This window comes from Diceros bicornis (assembly GCF_020826845.1).
Source record: "Diceros bicornis minor isolate mBicDic1 chromosome 27 unlocalized genomic scaffold, mDicBic1.mat.cur SUPER_27_unloc_1, whole genome shotgun sequence".
Taxonomy (NCBI): domain Eukaryota; kingdom Metazoa; phylum Chordata; class Mammalia; order Perissodactyla; family Rhinocerotidae; genus Diceros; species Diceros bicornis.
In genome coordinates this window covers 1,194,004-1,212,000 of record NW_026690889.1, presented here as the reverse complement: position 1 = coordinate 1,212,000, position 17,997 = coordinate 1,194,004, and the positions used below count along the sequence as shown (strand labels likewise).

Sequence of the window (17,997 nt, the reverse complement as noted above, 5' to 3'; positions counted from 1 at the left end):
GATAGGATAATCGATGCTGAGGAATTAGTGTTTTGAACTTATATCTGTTTTTTCATTGAGTGTTAACTCAATGAAGAGATGATACCTACTTGAATGAGATTTATCTTTTAATATATATTAAATCTGATTCCATAAATTATTCTGATTTTGCATGTAATTTTTTTTTTTTTTTAGCTGAGGGAGATTCACCCTGAGCTAACATTTGTTGCCAATCTTCCTCTACTTAGTATGTGGGTCACCGCCACAGCATAGCTGCTGAGTGTTGTAGGTCCACCCCTGTGAACAGAACGTGGGCTGCCAAAGCAGAGCTTGCCAAACTTAACCACTAAGCCCGGGGCCAGAACTATGATTTTGCATCTAATTTTAACATAAAATCCATCAATCTTTCTCTTCTTTGTCACATGTTAATTCAGACATAGGTCATTTCTGTATCATGAATTAAGTATCTCTTGTTTGTTACCTGGCAAACCTGTGTAGCTTTGATTTTGGAATCTCCAGAATGAGCATACCCCCTGGGGGCATTATTTTCCCCGTAGAGAACCTTGGCAGCATGCTCATTGCCTTCCTTCCCACACGAGATCCAGAGTCGTGGAAATGTGTTCACCTTGCACACAGCACAGAGCACATAGGAATTACTCCACAAACATGTGGTAAGTGAACAGTTGGTGGCATCATCAGGTCATTCACAGAACGAGACTGAGAGAGAGCTTCCTTAGGTCAGGAAGGAGAAGCATTCCTTTATATTTTCAATCAATGTTTTAATTTGTAACATTGTAACGTGAACATCGAGTATACTATTTGTATCAAAATTGTGTTCTGAAAGTTTTCAAAAATCTCTAAATCTCAGAGTAGAGGAAAATCAACCTCTGTGAACCTGTCACTTGCTTCAAAAATTGTCAACTCGTATACCATCTGGCTTCGTTTATCCTCACACCCACCCCGCTAGAGTTAACCAGCTGAGATGGCTGAGAGCACATCATTTCAGCTGTAAATATTTTCAGTTTCTCTTACAGATGAGGGATTTTTTGAACACAAACACACTAACGTTATCACACACAAAAATAAAAGTGTCATTCCTGTAATCAACTATCTGGTCAGTATCCAAAGTCTCCCAGTTTTCTCAAGGTGATTTCCTGGTTTTGCATTTTATTGGAGTCAGGATCTTTAAAAAACCCTTTTTTTGCAATTGGTTGATGTGTTTCTGAAGCACCTTTTACTCTCTTACTAGTTCATGCATCTTGATGTTTGGGTGGGATATGCCTGTGTGTGTTTACATGTCTACACCGAGGTGTGAATTCTTTCTTTCCTGGATGGCAGTGCCCTGGCAGGAAGGGCCTGGGCTGTGGGAACCAGGATTTCTACCTGCATCTGGCTGAACTGAAAAGGCCTCCCTGGGTGACACTTGCAGCCTTCAGAAAGGAGAGGGAAGAAGTACCAAGGAATTCAAGACAATGGCCCTTGTCTTACAGGGTGTTTCCAGGGCATGATGTTCAAAATGCCGGGTGGTAACCCTTTAGCTCCTAGTCGTAGGGTGGGTTCTTGGGGTGAGCTCAGAGTAGTGTCTGTTTACCACCCATGTGGGAAGCGTTTCAGTATTTTAATTGGTAAGTTTGTGTCTGTTGTGTCTGTGTTGTCTAAGATGGGTTGCATTCCCCTGCTGGACCCACTCCTATACCTGCCCCTCTCGTGCCTCATCTTTAAAAACACCCAACAGGCAAGATTCACAGCCCTGTAACACACATCCACATAACCACAGCACAGACTGGGGAAAAGAACACATTCATCCCAGGGGCTACGTGCTCTGTGCACTCAGGCCCAGCTGCCCCTTTGGGACAAGTCAGTAACAACACGACTGAGTGTGTAAACTAGTGATTGTCTGAGACCATGGACCTCAGAACACCAGGGTCCCAGATGTCACCCTAGGCAGCAATGGACAGTGTGGGTCATTCAGTGGCCAGGATTAAGGTCTATTATCTTGGCAAACCAGAGCTCACCCCTGATTCATCAGGCCCAGCCAGGGAGGAATGGCCACGATGTACCTGACAGAGAGGCTGGGGGACTTCTAGGGAATTTCTGCCCAAAAAGAATCATATAAGGAAGTGCGGGGATGCTGGAAATCCTAGTTTACGGGGAGTGGTGAGGTTTATGGAAGAAAGTCCTGTTGTAGGTTTAAAAGCTGCATCATGAATCTTTTCCTCTGGATATGAAACAAGTGGGAAAAGGACTTCCATGGCATGGGCCAGGATCCCAGGAGGATTCCAGTCTAGGCAAAGGGTGAACAGGTAGCCCGAGAGGCGTCCTGATGGGGATATCCTGTCGGCCCTTATTCCATCAGCACATGGTCTTCCTCTGGCCTTGTCCTTTCCACATGCAAACTTTTATCTTTTTACATTTTTTCCTCATTTAGTGTTGATGCAAATCCAGAGACTGATTAGAAAATGGTAACTTCCAATATTTGATCAAAAGAAACCTCAATGGGAGAAGCAGAAAACATTCCTTCTTCCTGGAAAGCTGTAGAAAGACAGCCGCTGTCCTGGGGACGGACATGGTCCTGGCAAGTGGTATTTGAAAGACACCCACATTTCAGTGGTTGTTGCTCTGCCTGGGAAAGTCCCTCCAACCTCTACATTCAGGGAAATCTGAGGGGCTGTCTCTGCTCCTGGCCCAGGTGAACCACACTGAAATGCACCTGTCCTCTGAGGAAGGGGGACTTGAGAGTGTCATTCAGTAGCCAGGCAGGGGACTGGCCGTCCTCCCTTCTCCCACATACCATAAGCTCTGACCATACATGAGTTCTTAATTCAAGGCGGAATGTGAGATTCTGTGTCTCATGTACATGAGCATGAGAAGTGAAAGAACCACACCACAACACCCAGGCTGTGACAGAAACAAAACTTACTGCAACATTCAAATCTGATATTTACTCTTAAACATATGCTAATGCTCTTCCTCAATGGATAAACAGTCCCTGGGGTGGAGATGTCAGGGATTTGGAGGGGGGTCGTGCCCTCCATCTGGGGCTTTAGTGGAAACCAGGGAAAGTCTTCAGATGTCCTCCTTTACTTGGGATGGGGGGGGAAGAGCTGACCCGGTGCACCCCGAGGGTCCCAGTGGCCCTGCTGCTCAGGAGGAGCTGAACTTGTGGTCTCCAGAGGGTTATGGCTCATCGCCAAGGGCACGGTGGCTGAAGAGAAGAAACAGACTATTTTGGGGTGCCTCCCTGAGATTCATGGCACACCTCCCTGCCCCCCTTCACTCTTATCCAAACCCTGTGCCGAGTGCTCAGTCCATCAACAGCACCCCGTTTGTCCCTGATGCAAGAGGCATCATTTAGCATCACCCATTTAAGAGGAGGCAACCAAGTCCCAGAGAGGAGAGGGGAGCGGCCTGTCCCAGGCCTGGTCAGCACTGGAGCTGGGATCCAGGCCCATGCTTAGCCCGAAGCTGTACTGAGCCCCTGGATTCAGTCGCTGCTGCTCCTGACACTCACTCGGCCCTAAACTGGAGGATGTCCGGTTCCTCTTTCTCCTGAAGAGCCACATTTTGCTTGCCTTCTGGTGTGCGGGCTCCAGCCGGCAGGAGACCCAGTAGCTACAGGACAGAGTGGACCTGTGAGCTACCAGGAGCCACACCTCAGGTGCCCCTCCCAGAGTCTGCCAGCAGCTGAGTCCTGGTGCCCCATGGGTCACCACGCTACGAGTTCTGAGGCTGATCAGCGATCCAGGCCACAGGCTCTGGAGCTGGTCATCAGAGAGAGTCTGCCCTGCCCTCACCCAACTCCTGTCCCCCTCAACTCTCATGGACACTGATGGGCTCCATGGCCTGGAACCAGGCCTCAAATCGCTCATCGGGCTCCAGGTCATATGCATTTGCAGCCTGCTGGAGCAGCTGGATCCTATGGATGACTTTGAATTTCTGAAGGAAGGACAGGATGCAGACAGAGCTTGGGTGGGGAACGCTGCCAGGAACTTGTGTGGAGTGAGGATCTGGTCTGGGGTCTGTGCTCACTCGGGAACCCTCCTTCCTTCCCACTCCATTCAGGACTTGCCTGTCCTCACAGTTGGCTTCAATTAGTTCCTCATCCAGGAAGGTGTCCTTGATGCCAGCCCCTACCGCACCCGCCAACGTGATGGGATGCCCAGCTTTGTGGATCTGACTCTCCCAATAAATGTAAGACCCAAGGGATGAGGCAAGAGAAGGCCTTGCCAGGGGAGGTCTCTGATTTCCACATCCCCACCCTCCCCATAGCTGCTCACGTCACACCATTTCTGGAAGTTGACCCGATTTCCCTGGAAGGGAGACAGCCAATGTCCATCAGAAACAGCCCCATAAGCCCATAACCAAGCCCCATCCCACCCCTTCTCAGGCTGCAGGAATGTCAGGGCCCAGCAGAGGGCAGACCTTCCACAAAGAGAACTTGACACTGGGCCAGGCTCTGGGCTCCAGGGCAGGAGGGACAGGGGAGCTGAGGCCAGAGACCTTATGTAGCACACCCTCTCTGATGACAGACGGGGAGACTGAGGCCTCAGGGAGGAAGGGACAGCTGGAACACAGAAGTGCTTCCTCACTTGCAGGGGCTGATGGTACTCCCCCAGGGGCAGGGCCCGAGGGGGAGGCTGAATCCATCTCAGACACAGCCTCCTGCAGCTCTGCAGGCAGGCAGCTATGAGCTTCACCAGCCCAGGTAGACTGGTGGGGGGCTTATGCGGAGCATCTATTCACGCATTGCTAAGATGGGCCTGACTCCCCAGCTCCCAGGGGTGGCTATGGGGCTCTCATGAGAGGAGGTTTGCCAGATACTGAGAGCTCAGGTCCCAGTGCAGGGCTCTCGCCACCCAAACCTCAGGATCCTGCTCCCTGGCCCCACCTCCAGGCTCACTCACTTCCAGATCATCCTCCATCCCAATGTCCAGCAGCTTCAGGTGATTGAGGAACGTGCCCAGGAAGGGGACGACACCCTGTGAAATCAGGGTGGGAGTGGTGAGATGAGTCCCACCTCTCAGGTGCCCCCATGGACCCTCCCCCAAATCCCTTCACCCCAGCCTCCTGCCCACCACAGACTCCCACAGAGAACAGCCTAGGACCCTCAGCGGCTTTCCCCTAGTTGCCCCCTCCAGGACCACCGAACTTCCCCAGTCACCTCCCAGGGGCGGCTTTTGGCAAATCCCAGGGTATGTGGTCCCTGACCCTCCCCTCCCTAACCCATCCTGGGCCCAGCCCTTCCAGGCCTCCTCCTGGTCACTTCAAGGGCAGGCATTTCAGGCTCTTGGGCTCCTGGAGCTGGGCTGGAGGAGGAGGGACCTCTCTCTTAGGGAGGCCTCCAGCCGTGAGGAGAGTGACCCCTCCTCTGACACCTGGACCCTCCCCCTCAGGCCACCTCACCTGCTGCTGCTGCCTCTCCTGGGCTCCCTGCGGATCCATCTCATGGGTGGCCCTCACAGATGACACCTCCTGCAGGGTCAAGGACAGGCTCAGGGAGGCCATGTTCCCTTCCCCGTTTCTCCCAGGACCCTGATCTTGGACCCTGGCCATCTGGTGTCTATGGCTGCTCCCATTCCAGGGTGCCCTGATGCTAGATCACTCCCAGCTCCAACACTCCCTCCTCTGTGCCCTTAGGCCTGCCCAGGCCCCTAAGCCTCTCTCCTCATCAGGAAAGTGTGACGAGGACTCCCCATGCCTCCCAGGGTCCCCTGAGGACTCAGTGTCATCTGACTGTCACCAGTGCTGTCCCCTCCCCCATCGAGGAGGAGGAGCACAAAGCTGCTGTACATTCCTCTCCCCCTTGTACCTCATCACCCCTGTGAGGCCTGCACCACAGATCATCTCCCTCCATTTCCCAGATGAGGAGACCGAGGCCCACAGAGGGGCAGTGAATTGCTAAGGGGCCCACAGAGGAGACCGCTGCCCCTGGCAGCTAGAGGCCCTGGCCCCCGGCCTTCACTCCTCCTCCAGACACACCTCTGACCAATGTCCTGTCCTCTGGACTCTCGGGGTGTGTTGAGGCCTCAGTCAACCTGAGCCATGGATGGAGAGGCACAAGGTGTCTCGGGGTCCCATGCAAGTGGCTTCTGTGTTTTCCAGCCCCCTGGGATTCTCTGACACCAGGCTGGACCTGAGGCCATGCCAAAGGCCTCAGCTCCCTAGGATCCCCTCAGGATGGTCCCTGCACAGAACTCCTCCTTCATTCACTCAGGAAGGGGACCCCATTGTGCCACATCTGAGTGACAGTGTAGGGGGTGACCACGGCACTGTGTAATGGTGACATTTGCATCCTTTTTCACTTGGAAACTTCTAATGTCCCTTCTCCTTTCTCAGCTCTCATGTTTGAAGTCTGTGGTCTGAGCCTTTGCACAATCCTTAGGCTCCTCCTGCCAGGGCCTCGATGGAGGCCATTAAGAATCTGTCAGGAAGGTCCATTAAGAATCTGTAGGTTCCCTGATAATTCTCATTGCCATCTGGGGCGTATCCTTGACGACAACGCCCTGGGGGAGACTCACTGGTTTGTCAGCAGTGACCACTATCGGGCTAGAGTGCACAGTCCCAGAGAGCACACAGTTCTGTCCCAGATCCACCATTTGGCCCAAGGCTGTGCAGCCCCTATGTTCACAAGGCCTGTGTGATCTCACAGTGCCCATCCCTGGGACAGGCAGAGTGCCCTCCCCTGTGAGGTGCAGTGAAGACAGAAGGAGCAGCAGGGGCCTGGCTTCCTGAGGACAGACTGGGCTGCTTTAGGAAGAAAGGAACCCCCACCCACTCCATCCACCCGCCAGCCTGGAGGATGATGAGGGCCAGCTGATGGGTTCCCATGGAAGCCAGACACCTGCTCATTCTGCCAGCTCCTCACCTCTTGGAACAGTCCAGGCGACACCACTGTATCCCGTGACCAAGGCCTCCTGCCCCAAACAGTCCCCACCTGCCCCTGCAGCTCACACCCCCCGCTTCCTGTCCAGCTGGACAAGACAGACCATTATTTCTCGGGGAACCTTAAGTGAAAAACTTACCAAAGCACATCCTGCCTGGTCCCTCCCCACCTCACCTCCCGTCCTTCCAGATTTCCAGCCTCCACTCACCTCCTTGAGAAGCTTCCTGCTCTCCCGGTGGCATGTTTGGAAGATCTTTTCAACTATTTTACAGTTCTTCCTGAGGAGGGAAAAAAACGAAAGAAACACTGTGGAGTGGTTTGAGGGTAAATCCCTTTTATTTGAAAACCCAGAAGATCCAGACAGCCTGGATGAGCATTTTCACTGTGTCCTCTGAGCCCTGAGGTGTCTGGGACTGGGGAGGGGCTCTCCTATTGTCACCTGGGGCCTCCATTCTCTTATTTTCTCAGCAGATGTGTTTTAAACAGTCTTAATTTCACGTGGACAGAGAGTTCTGTTGCTGCAAACACTTGAAAATCTTCAATTTGGTTCAAGCCATGATCTGTCACTTAGGGAAACTGATTCCTGAAGCAGAACCACTGGCGTAAGTTTTCAGAAAGACTTGAAGCCTGCCAACCAAGTCAGACCCTAACCCCAGGGTTTGCTGTCTCCCAGGAGGTCCCAACTGACTGAAGGGCAATGCCAGCCCTGTGGGGGGTGTCTGGTCCACCCAGGTGGTGCTCACATGGAGAGAGGCCTACCCACCTGGACACCTGTCTCCACGACTCTTTTAAACGTTGAATGGAGGGGCCCTCCAGAGCCCAGAAGATTGCATGGAGAGAGGAAAGGTTCCTCAGGCTGTGGCATTCCTGGGGAAGGGAAGAGAATGAGCTGTGAGGGGGAGCTGGAGCCCTGCTTCTTCTGGCTTCTGTCCCCTCATTGACGTCTCCTGTCCTGGATGAGACAGCGGCTCAGGGAACCCGGAAAAGGCACAGCTGGAACCTGATGAGGAATACTTCCAGGGAGGAGGATTTTAGCTCAAGCTAAGAAAGGAGCCCAGGAAGGGGTGAGCTTCCTACCACTGGGACCAGGAGTCATTTCATCGAGGCCTGGCAGGAGGGGCCTAAGGTTTGTGCAAAGGCTCAGACCACAGACTTCAAACATGAGAGCTGAGAAAGGAGAAGGGGCAGTTCCCCCAACTCCAGAGAGGGGCTCCCACGGCTCCCACATCTTACCTTGGCCACCTGGATCCAGAGCTCCACCACCCTGGCCCTGTCGTGGGCCGTCATGCTCGGGTCCCCAATGCAGGTGGTGATGATACATTTGACCACTCTGTTAAAGTGGGTCATGGTGGCATGGATGGTCGGTGCCAGGTGCTGAATGCCCCTGTTGTCACCCTGGGACCAGATGGAGTCCAGGAATTCGTGGGGCCTCACTGTCTTGAAGAGCTCCTGGGGAGGACAGGGAGTGTCACCCAGCCCTGCCACAGCCCAGCTCAGTGTCCACAGCCCCCAGTCCCAGGCTGGGTCAGTGGTGAGAGCTGGAGCTCAGGAAGCTGAGAATGTGGCCTGAGGCTTGTGGGAGTCCCTGGGTGTTGCCTGTGTTCCCTGAGGGCACCCAGCACAGGATGACCCAGGACCCGATACTGTGGCGCGGGATAGTGACATTTGCTCCCAGCCCAGTCTCACTTCCTCCAAACACCAGAACTCGGTTCCTGCATGACCATCTCTAGGGGCATCTTCCACCCATTCTGACCATCCTAGGGTCTGACTCCTCTTTCAGATGCACATTCCCCCAAAGCAGCAACAACCAGGGGCTTTGTTTGCCTGCCTGGTAGTCATGTACACATTAAGTGCCTAATTAGTGTTGAGGCTGTTGAGGTCTCCTGGGCAAATGAGTGAAGTACCCAAGGACGAGACAGCACTTCAGTGTGCTCCCCTCCCCCACCAAAGCGCAGACTCTGCCCAACTTCCTCTCTGCTCCACCTCATCCATCTGCACAGCCACTCTGCATGGCAGCTGCTCTCAGTGTCCATCTCTCCTGTCCACATGAGGACAGCAAAGGCTCGAGAGTTAAGAGGGCTGCTCAGGTGACATGAGGGTATGTGGGGAAGCAAGAGGTTGGACCGAGATCATGGGATTCTGGATCAGGAAATGGCAGGTCTGGGGCAGCTGATGGCACAGGGAAGGCCGGCCCCACCTGCCCTGAGAGCCCCGCTGCTCACCACATCCATCAGTGTCAACTGCTCTGCCACCAGCCGGGGAGGGAACTCCAAGAAGTCAGGCTTCTCCTCCCTCAGCAGCTTCTTGGTGGTCACGTCCCAGGGGCAGGCGGGCTCTGGGACTGGATCTGGGTCTGCTGTTATCTCTCTAGGTGGAGGGAGGATTCTCCCTGGAGCCAATGGTGCAGCTGGCTCCAGCTCAGGAGCTGGCACTGGGGCTGGAGCTGATGGTGTTGGTGGCTCTGGCCCTGGAGGGACTAATGGAGGTGACACTGGCTCCAGCTCTAGCACAGGTGGTGGAACTAGAGCTGGAGCTGGATCTAGACGTGGAGCTGGCCCTTGCTCTGGCGCTGGAGCTGGAGGGAGCTCTGGAGATGGTACTGCAGGAGGAGAAAGAGACAGTGTCACTCAAGTAGCTGACTTCCCCTGTGCCTCTCAAAGCCAGGAAAGACCCCACTGCCTTTAAGTGAACAAAGCCTCTGAACATTCTGCAAATTGTCATCCGAGACTGCAGTCGCCTCACCTTCCAGCTCTGCCTCAATGGGCCGTGGATGCTCCAGCTGGACCTGGAGAAGGTAGGCGTGGCCCTGCAGCCCCGAGCCAGGCAAGCTGAGATGCAGAGAGGCCAGCTTCATGCTGAAGCAGAGATAGTGCAGGAGCTCGCAGAAATCCTGCCCTGGGTCCGGGCAGATTCCCACCAGAGAAGAGATGGCACTGGGGGAGGAAATTGGGCAACAGAGTCAGAGGCCTGGCCTTTCCCTCCACGCTTCTCACCCAAGGCACCCTGGCTTGTGACTGGACCCTATGCCTGCCCCTCTCCATCCAGGTGAGAGCCACATGGCAGCCCTGACCCCTGTGAGGCTGTCCTGGCAGTGGCAGGCCTGCTTATCCAGCAGGTTGACACAGAGTCTGTTGTGACTCTCTTCCCACTGACACTCTTCTCCTGAAGGTCTGGGACACAGCCCACCCCAGCCCTCCATGCACTTGTGCAACTGGATTGAGCACTGAGACAGATTTGTGAGCAAGTTGCTCACACACCTCCTGCTCTGGGCCTGGAGGCGGTGGTCAGAAGAGGTAGATGTGGAGAAGGGGAGGCAGATTAAAATGGGTCTGTGGTGGGAATGGGTTTCTATGGGAGAACTCAGCCCAGCCACCCCTCTGGTTCCCAGGGGTCCTGGCACCCATCCATAGCTCTTTGACTCCTGTCCTCCTGGAGTGGAAGCCACCGGGCCTCTGCCTTCCCATGGGAATCAAAAGATGCGTGAGATGCGGCTTCTGACAGGCTCCCCTCAGCCACAGCCTCCATCTCTCCCCCCACAGCTTGTTCTTTAGAGACAGGAGGCCGTCCTTCTGGACCCAAAGAACACTCACTTTTTTAGGTGGTCCTGCGCTCTGCCCTCCTGGCTGGAATAAGGGGAGATGCCTCCAGATGTCAAGGAGGCTATGAGGGCATCCCTTGGGATGGACGGTGGATGACAAGACCTGCGAATGATGTCTAATGTCAATGTCTGACTCTCAGACGGAAATTGAGGCCACGCATTGTGTCTCCTTCATTCACTGAGTTTACTGTCTCCAAATGTCCTGCATGCAGTATGTGCTTAATCTACATGGTTGAATGAATGTAGTCCACCCAGAACCATCCCAGACACCTGAGTGGGCCTAGGGCCTCTCTGCTGCCCCAGAGATCCTTGATTGGCTACCCCAAGGAAAAGGACCAGGACCAGCTGAATGGAATCTCCAACTCCTTGACAGGGTGGTTTCCATGTGCTTTTCCAAACTCAGAAAGGCCGCATCTCAGAGATGGGTGAGGCAGACTACTTTTCACGGAGAAGAGAGAAATAAACACCATGAACAACCACAGCACGTCCACAGCCCTCTCTGCAGAGCAGGGACCAGGTAAGCACCCGCCATGGCTGATCCCATGAGTTCCTACAAGATCCCCATGAAATTTATCCTTTCCCACCGTACTTTTCAGAGGAGCAAACTGAGGCTCAGAGAGATTTGGTGACACTCCCAGGACACACAGCTGGCAGGGGGCAGAGTCACCACTGTGCTGAGGAGGGAGTGGCCACTCACCTAGTAAACAGCTGGTCCTTGACTTGGTGGGATGTGTCTAAGGCCGAGTAGTTGACCACGAAGGTGGTGAAGCTAGAGATGTTCCTCCTCAGGAAAGCTGGTGCGATGGACTCTGTCAGCTTCTCCATCATGCCTGTCTGGAGGGCCCGCATCCTGCAGGCCTCATTGAAATTCACGGTGGACTCATCCTCACACTGAGGGAGAGGAGGAGGGACATACACTCAATGACATCATGGTGAACCAATGGGAGGATTGAGGTGACTTTCTACCCTCCTGTGTAGCTGGTGGGAAGGAGTGGAGGTCCAGATTCCTTTGGGAGTGGGACTGTGGAGCACTCTAATGAGAAAACCCCAGGGGGTTCCAGGGGAGACTCAGATTGGAGTCTGCATTCTAGTAGTGCCTTGGTCATCTCACAGTCCTGGGTATGAAGACCCCTCTGCACCCACACTCACCTCAGACCGGCCCTCTTCATTGATGGACTGGTGCACCTGTGTCCTCTCCAGGGAGATGACGAACTGGAAACCATCTACCAGCTCCTCAACTATCACTTGGGTGCAGCTCTGCAGTGACAGTGCCCACAAGTCAGGCCAGGAGGCATCAGGGGCCTGCCTGGACTTCGCCACAGAGGGAAACCCCACCACAGTTCAGGCACAGAGGGGCATCTGCATAGTCTCCATCACGGAAGGTATGTGAACACCTCGATGGTCTGGGATTCACATGTGGGTAGAAGAGCTTGGTCCCCAGCACTCACCATCCTCTCCTGCAGCCAAGATCTTCAGTGTGAACATGACACACAACCAGATCTCCACCATTTAGCTACCTCCTCCTGCTCAGGGTGGTTCCTCCTCATACTACCTTCTCTAACTCCACCTCCCACATACACACACACACACACACACACACAATGAGGGTCAAGGGGTTTGGGGCTGTCCATTTGGGATCACAGTTGTGGCCTGACCTAGAGTGGCCTGCCCTGGGCTACGCTGTTACCTGATGGTTCCTCCTGCCAAAAGGCCACAGACATTCGAGGTGAGGGCTGAGCCAATGTCTAAAGCGACTTAATATGCTCTCATTCTTGGCTTTCCGGGGGCCAGAGCCTCGGAAAGTCACGGGACAACACGAGAACATCCTGCTGTGTCGAGTGTCTCCACTCAAATGAACTGGACAGGAGGCTGTGGTTACAGTGTGGGTGCCTGGTAACCAGAGTTCTAAGTTCTGTTGGGGGCTGTCACCAAGGAAGTGAGGTCACTTCTTCAAGGTTCTATTACTTGGCCCCTTCCTTCAATCAGACCCACTCAAAGCCCCCGCTAGGCTGTTGGCTGCTCTCCCTCTTTGCCCATGTCATCTCCATCACTGTACTCAAATATCCATCACCACCCTCCCCACAGTTCCTTGGGAGTGGAACCAGTGGCCAGCTTTGAGGAGACAGAGCTGAAGTCACACCTCTTTTATCCTACCGGTTCTGCGTCCTGGAAAAGCCACTGTGCCTCTCAAGATCTCCTCAGTCTCCCAACCTGCACAATGGGGATGGTGCTAAAAACAGCTTTCTAGGAACATCGTCAGGTGTATATAAGACCTACAACACCTTTGGATTGGTGTCACATGTGTCTAATGGTGAACCTCCCATCTATGTCAGTTCCACCTGTGCAGCCTCCACAAACCCCCACTCCATACTTCTTGTCACACATCATTGGCCTGAATTTGGTCTGGTCACTCTTATCTGCAATAAGGGTTAGGAATTTTATCTTTTAGTTTGTTGAACTGCCACCCAAAATAAAACTGATTCTCTGTTCTGAATATTAAGGGAGAAGGTGAACAGTGGAAACTACCCGTGCTCTCTCCCTACACTAACCTTCAAGTTGAAGGGGAGGAGACGATATTTTCAGATAAATCAAGCGTGTATTTACCTACCACAGACTCTCTTTTCTTGTTGTTTATTCATCCACAGAGAACAAGAAGTCTTGCTTCCAAACCAGAATGTATGAGACGTCCACTGCCCTCTGTTCCCAGCAGAATGACCAGAACCAATTTGTTGGCTTTTATTTGCCTGGCCCTTGTAAGTAGATCTGAGAACATTCTTTCTATGTCCTTCATAGAGTGGGTCTGGGAGAGTCTGAGGTTGTAGAGAATTGTAGGCAAATAGCAGGCTCCTGAAAAACTGAGTCAAATTTGAATCTCTGTAATTCAAAGGAGAGTGATATCAGCATCATGGTGGAATAAGACACCTCCTGTTTTTCTACTCCTGCACTAACAACGCTTTGGCATCCATCCATAGACAAAAGTGCCTTTGTGGGAGAAGTGGGATCCAGCACCATATGCCAAGGGACCCAGAGGGAGTCTCACCCACCCATGCCTCTGGTAATAGGCAGACAGACCTCGGTCCCAGCTCTGGACCCTACAGTGGCCCGTGAACCAGCTCAAGCTCCTTTCAGCTGCTGCATGGAAACCCCTGAAAACACTGTCTTAGATCATGACACACAGAGGAGAGGGCCTTTGGGGAAGTCCAGGTTTCAAGAAGAGAAGTTCCAGCCCTCTGTTGGAGCACAAAAATATGAGTGTGGATGGGTTGAAGAGTTTGGGGGCATTGGCAGATAGGTACTCTCAGAGGGCTTTAAAGGATGTGGATCCTGTAACTGCACTGAGCACTCCATCAAGAAGTCTCCCACGACTTGTGGGGTATGCCTCACCCATGCATCTCCCCAGCTGGCCCTTAGGCACCCCCAGTGCTCTGCGTGCCTCACATACACACACCTCCACCCTAGGGCTTCTTCCTTGTGTATGCTCCCAACAGTGGTGATTAGAGTGAATTTTGGAGAACAGCTAGTGAGCACGCGCAGAAACTTGGTCCAAATCCGCAGGCCAGAGAGAGACCACAAACTTGAGGTTTGTGGAATACAAAAGGGAGGCTGCCAGCGCCCAGCCTATTACATCACAGCATCAAGAGAATGCATACAAGCTAGAGAATTCTGCCATTAATGAACAAATTAAAAATGCTGGGATTATACTGGTATAACACATTAAAATACAAATGTATTATTGAAACATATATTAAGTTTAAACAAATGACATTTCAAATGTTGCAAAAATTAAGTTTGAGAAACCTTGTAGGTGGTCAGTAAACATCTGTCCCTCCCTCCCTCTCCAGAGCGGCCGTATGTATATGTATAGATACACACACACACACATATATATACCCCCTATAAGTTCTATATAGAGAGAGAAGCATATGTGCGTGTGTGTCCACAAACACTCATACATATATATAATGCATGTACCTATGTATATCATATACATGTATGTATACATGATAGAATACTCACATGCACATGTGTATATCTCTACAATTTCACCTTCAATAAGGTAAATTTCCGGTTTGTACTGACTCTAAATAACTCTGCATTTTAACTTGTTAGGTCTGTTTCGCTTTGTTTTCCCCAAACTTTCTGGTTAGTCCTCTGGGCACTTCTCAATTGGATAACTGTTGTGTTTTTCATTCGTTGTTGTGCTTTCATTTTCTCTTTTTAATAAAGATATTTGTTGAAATGTGACATACAATCAGAATAGAGCACAAATCCAAGTGTAAAGATTGATAAGTTATCAAAAAGTGTACACATGTGTTAACAACACCCAGACCAACAAACAGAACATGACCAGTTCTATTTATAGTAGATTATACATGATATATATAATAGATAATAAGCGCAGTTACCCAGATTATTATTTCTCCTTTTTCAGGAAGTAGCACACTGAATGGCAATGCATAAAGCAAATTTGGTCATGATGTGGCCTCCTTCAAAAATATAGCTGGATTTGGAAGTTTAATTTTTTTTAGGAATACATGAGTTTAGTTCCAGAAAAAAAGAGGCTTGTAAATTTCCTTTCCTGTAATGACCTTGTAAGATTTTTGTAACAACGTTAAGCTATTCTCATAAAATGAATCAAAAAGTTTTTCTCATTTTTCCTGTTCTCTGGGAGAGCTAGAGTCAATGTGTATTCTTTGTTTCCTGACTGTTTGGTGGAATTTGCCAGCAGAGGTGTTAGCCACGATGAAATGTGGGAATGTTTTAAACTATGGATTCAGTTTCTTCTTTAGATATGGGACTATTCAGATTTCTCATTTCTTCTTGAGACAGTTTTGGTAACTTTCATTTTCCTGGCAATTTGTGAATTTCATCTAAATGTTCAAATGTATTGACATGTTATTTATGATGACACGTGTGTTGTCAGGGAAGGTCTGGGGTGACTCTCCTGGAGGCAGAAGTCAAGCTCAGCTCATGTGTCCCCGCAGCTTCAGGCACCTGGATGTTGGAGGGAGAGCTTGTTCTCATTGCAGGACGAGAGGCTGAATGCTTTTCTTTTCACCCTCTGCTCTCCATTCACACCAGCTCAGGAGACCTTGTTCCTGGGCAAGTTGGCGTGCATGCAACACCCCATGTAAATTCTCCCAGGCCTGGTGGATATTTGGAATTTTTTTCTCAAATGTTCTCTTGAAACCACATGGCCACATTTGTATTATATTCTCTCTTTATTTTCTATTTGAGTCAGTTTTGTTAATCATATTTTCAATTTTTAAACTTTACAAGGCTATGTCTCTTAGACTCCTAAGTGTTTTCAGTTTTAACTCCTTCATACTTCTCCCGGATGTTACTGCCTTACGGTGATTCCTCCTTCATCGGAGCTCTGAAGCTCATCCTAGCTGCCTGGTTGTTGACAGGGACAGATACACGAGTTTCATGGGGCCGAAGGTTAGGCAGTTTGATTGCCAGCCTTCTGCTGCACCATTCTCAACCCACAGATGCCGTGCTTCTCTGCTTGTCCCAGAGCCTTCAGTTGTAATTACTCTTCCTCCCCAGGGCTATCTCCAATCTCATGTTGATATTATTGCTGTTCTCTGAAGCATTTGATGATGTGTTCAAATGAACAAGCATTTTGGATCCTGAACCAAAGAACGATTTACAAAACGCACTCTGAATGTGATCTGCTTTTCCATTCATTAAACTTTTCTCATAAACTTCATCACTTTTCTCCATGTGTGTGGAATTCACTAAGGAATTTTCACCAGATTCTTTTACCATATTGATTAACTCTATTCATTTTACTATATTTTTGATATAGTTGTTGTTTTACTCAATTGGTTAACAATGGATCCTTACAGTAAGAGAATAAGGGACAGAAGAAAGAGAATGTGAACAGGAAAAGCAACACATACAGGAAAAATAATGACAGAAAAGATAGAATGTGGGACAGGAAGGCAGAGCAGCATTCATCCCTAGTTTTTCAAGAAGTGATCTGACAACAGCAGAACAGAGTTACTTCCTACCAGGTTTGAAGTATTGCATTGATTTCCCAAGCATTCAGTTGCAATGCACCTATCATCTTGATATGTAGGAAGACAAGCATCCCCAAGGAAGGTGTTTGTTTAGTTCCAAATGCTTTAGAGAAAGATCTGGGCACAGAATGAGCAGTTTCAGACATCTCTTTCCATTTCCTTAGTGACATTATCTATATTTTATGGCAGGGAATAGCTAATTCTTTTGATCTCCTCACCAACATTACTGCCCATGGAACTACCTGAAAGAAAGAAGAAATGGCTGTGGTGGTAACTCTGCATCTTCAGAGCGTTCAATCGGCAGCATACAGTGTGGCTCAGAAACAAACCACAGAGGGCAGACGGAGGGTAGAGACACAGTTTATGGGTAAGCCCACACCAGTCACGCTTCCTCACAAGGCATCTGCTTGAATGTATGTATTTCAAAATGGGTTGTCTTTGCAAAAAAAAATTCATGGACCGCAATTAAAATAATAATCTTTCAGAACCTACACAGGCCAGGATTCCTGGATCATCCACAGAGTGTTACTTATGTCCTAGAATAATGAAATCATGGGTGGAAGGATTGTCACTGGTCACTCTCAGTCTAACCACATATCTAACATTCTTTCTGGGTATTTTCCCAGTTCATATTTCAATGGGGACCCTCAGCTGCTATCCTGGGGGGACTTATAACTTATCTAGTGCATGGTTTCTTGCCTTTGGCGATACTGATATTGGGGCTGAAGCATTCTTTGTTGTGGGGGCTGCCTTTGCATTATAAAACAATTGGCAGCAAAATGGTATCTAGATGCCAGAACCAACTTTCTCCCCACCCCGACATCATGACAAACCAAAATATCACCAGATAGTACCCAGTTTTCCCTGAGGGGCACAAATAACACCTGGTTCAGAAGCACCGATATGGAGAAATAAGATGTGAGTACATGAAATAGTACCCTTACATGGCAGACATTATACTCAGTGTAAAAGGACTTTATTTCCCAGAGGATGGAAATCTTACTTTCAGGTAGGGCCGCCAAAGAAACCGTTCAATAAGATCAGAATCAAGGATGTGGTTAAGGAGGGAGAGGAGAAGGAAATACCATAAAAAATAAACTGACCCATCATGCAGTGATTGATGGATGGATATCTGCATAAGTAAGTGATGAAAGCCATATAGAAGAATGTTAGCAACTGTAGAGTCTGGGTGGTGGGTATTTGGGTGTTCAGCGTGCAATCTGCCTGACCATTTGTGATAAAACGTCAGGAACGTATATTTTTAAATAAAGGAAAATACCAGTAAAACAAAGCCGATTGCAAAAGTTACTGGGCTCAAGGAGTTTGTAATCTGATTACACATGAATGTAAGATAAGTACACAAATAACAACTCCTTGACCACAAGACAAAAGCATTTTAGAACTAGGAGTAGACCATTGTACCTTATTTCCAAGGTGAAGCACATGGTTCAAAAGCTTTCACCAACTCTATCCAATTTGGTCCTCATGACAGTCCTGTAGAGTGAGCAAGG

The 17,997-nt window shown here is 50.1% G+C and overlaps 2 protein-coding genes across 2 annotated transcripts in view; both read right to left on the bottom strand.

Moving 5' to 3' along the window:
- Window positions 1-2,954: 2,954 nt before the first annotated feature.
- LOC131401959 (ral guanine nucleotide dissociation stimulator-like) overlaps window positions 2,955-17,997 on the bottom strand; it is a 182,640-nt gene continuing 167,597 nt past the window's right edge. The window contains exon 4 of the mRNA XM_058537000.1: window positions 2,955-3,184. Coding sequence (XP_058392983.1) covers window positions 3,060-3,184 — 125 coding nt within the window. The 3' untranslated portion in view covers window positions 2,955-3,059. The remainder of the gene's footprint in view (window positions 3,185-17,997) is intronic.
- Window positions 4,775-5,691, bottom strand: LOC131401960 (ral guanine nucleotide dissociation stimulator-like). The gene is made up of 2 exons (XM_058537002.1): window positions 5,383-5,691; window positions 4,775-4,958 (listed from the first exon to the last, which is right to left on the bottom strand). Exons 1-2 carry the CDS (start codon window positions 5,530-5,532, stop codon window positions 4,776-4,778), a joined length of 333 nt encoding a protein of 110 aa, XP_058392985.1. The 5' UTR covers window positions 5,533-5,691; the 3' UTR covers window position 4,775.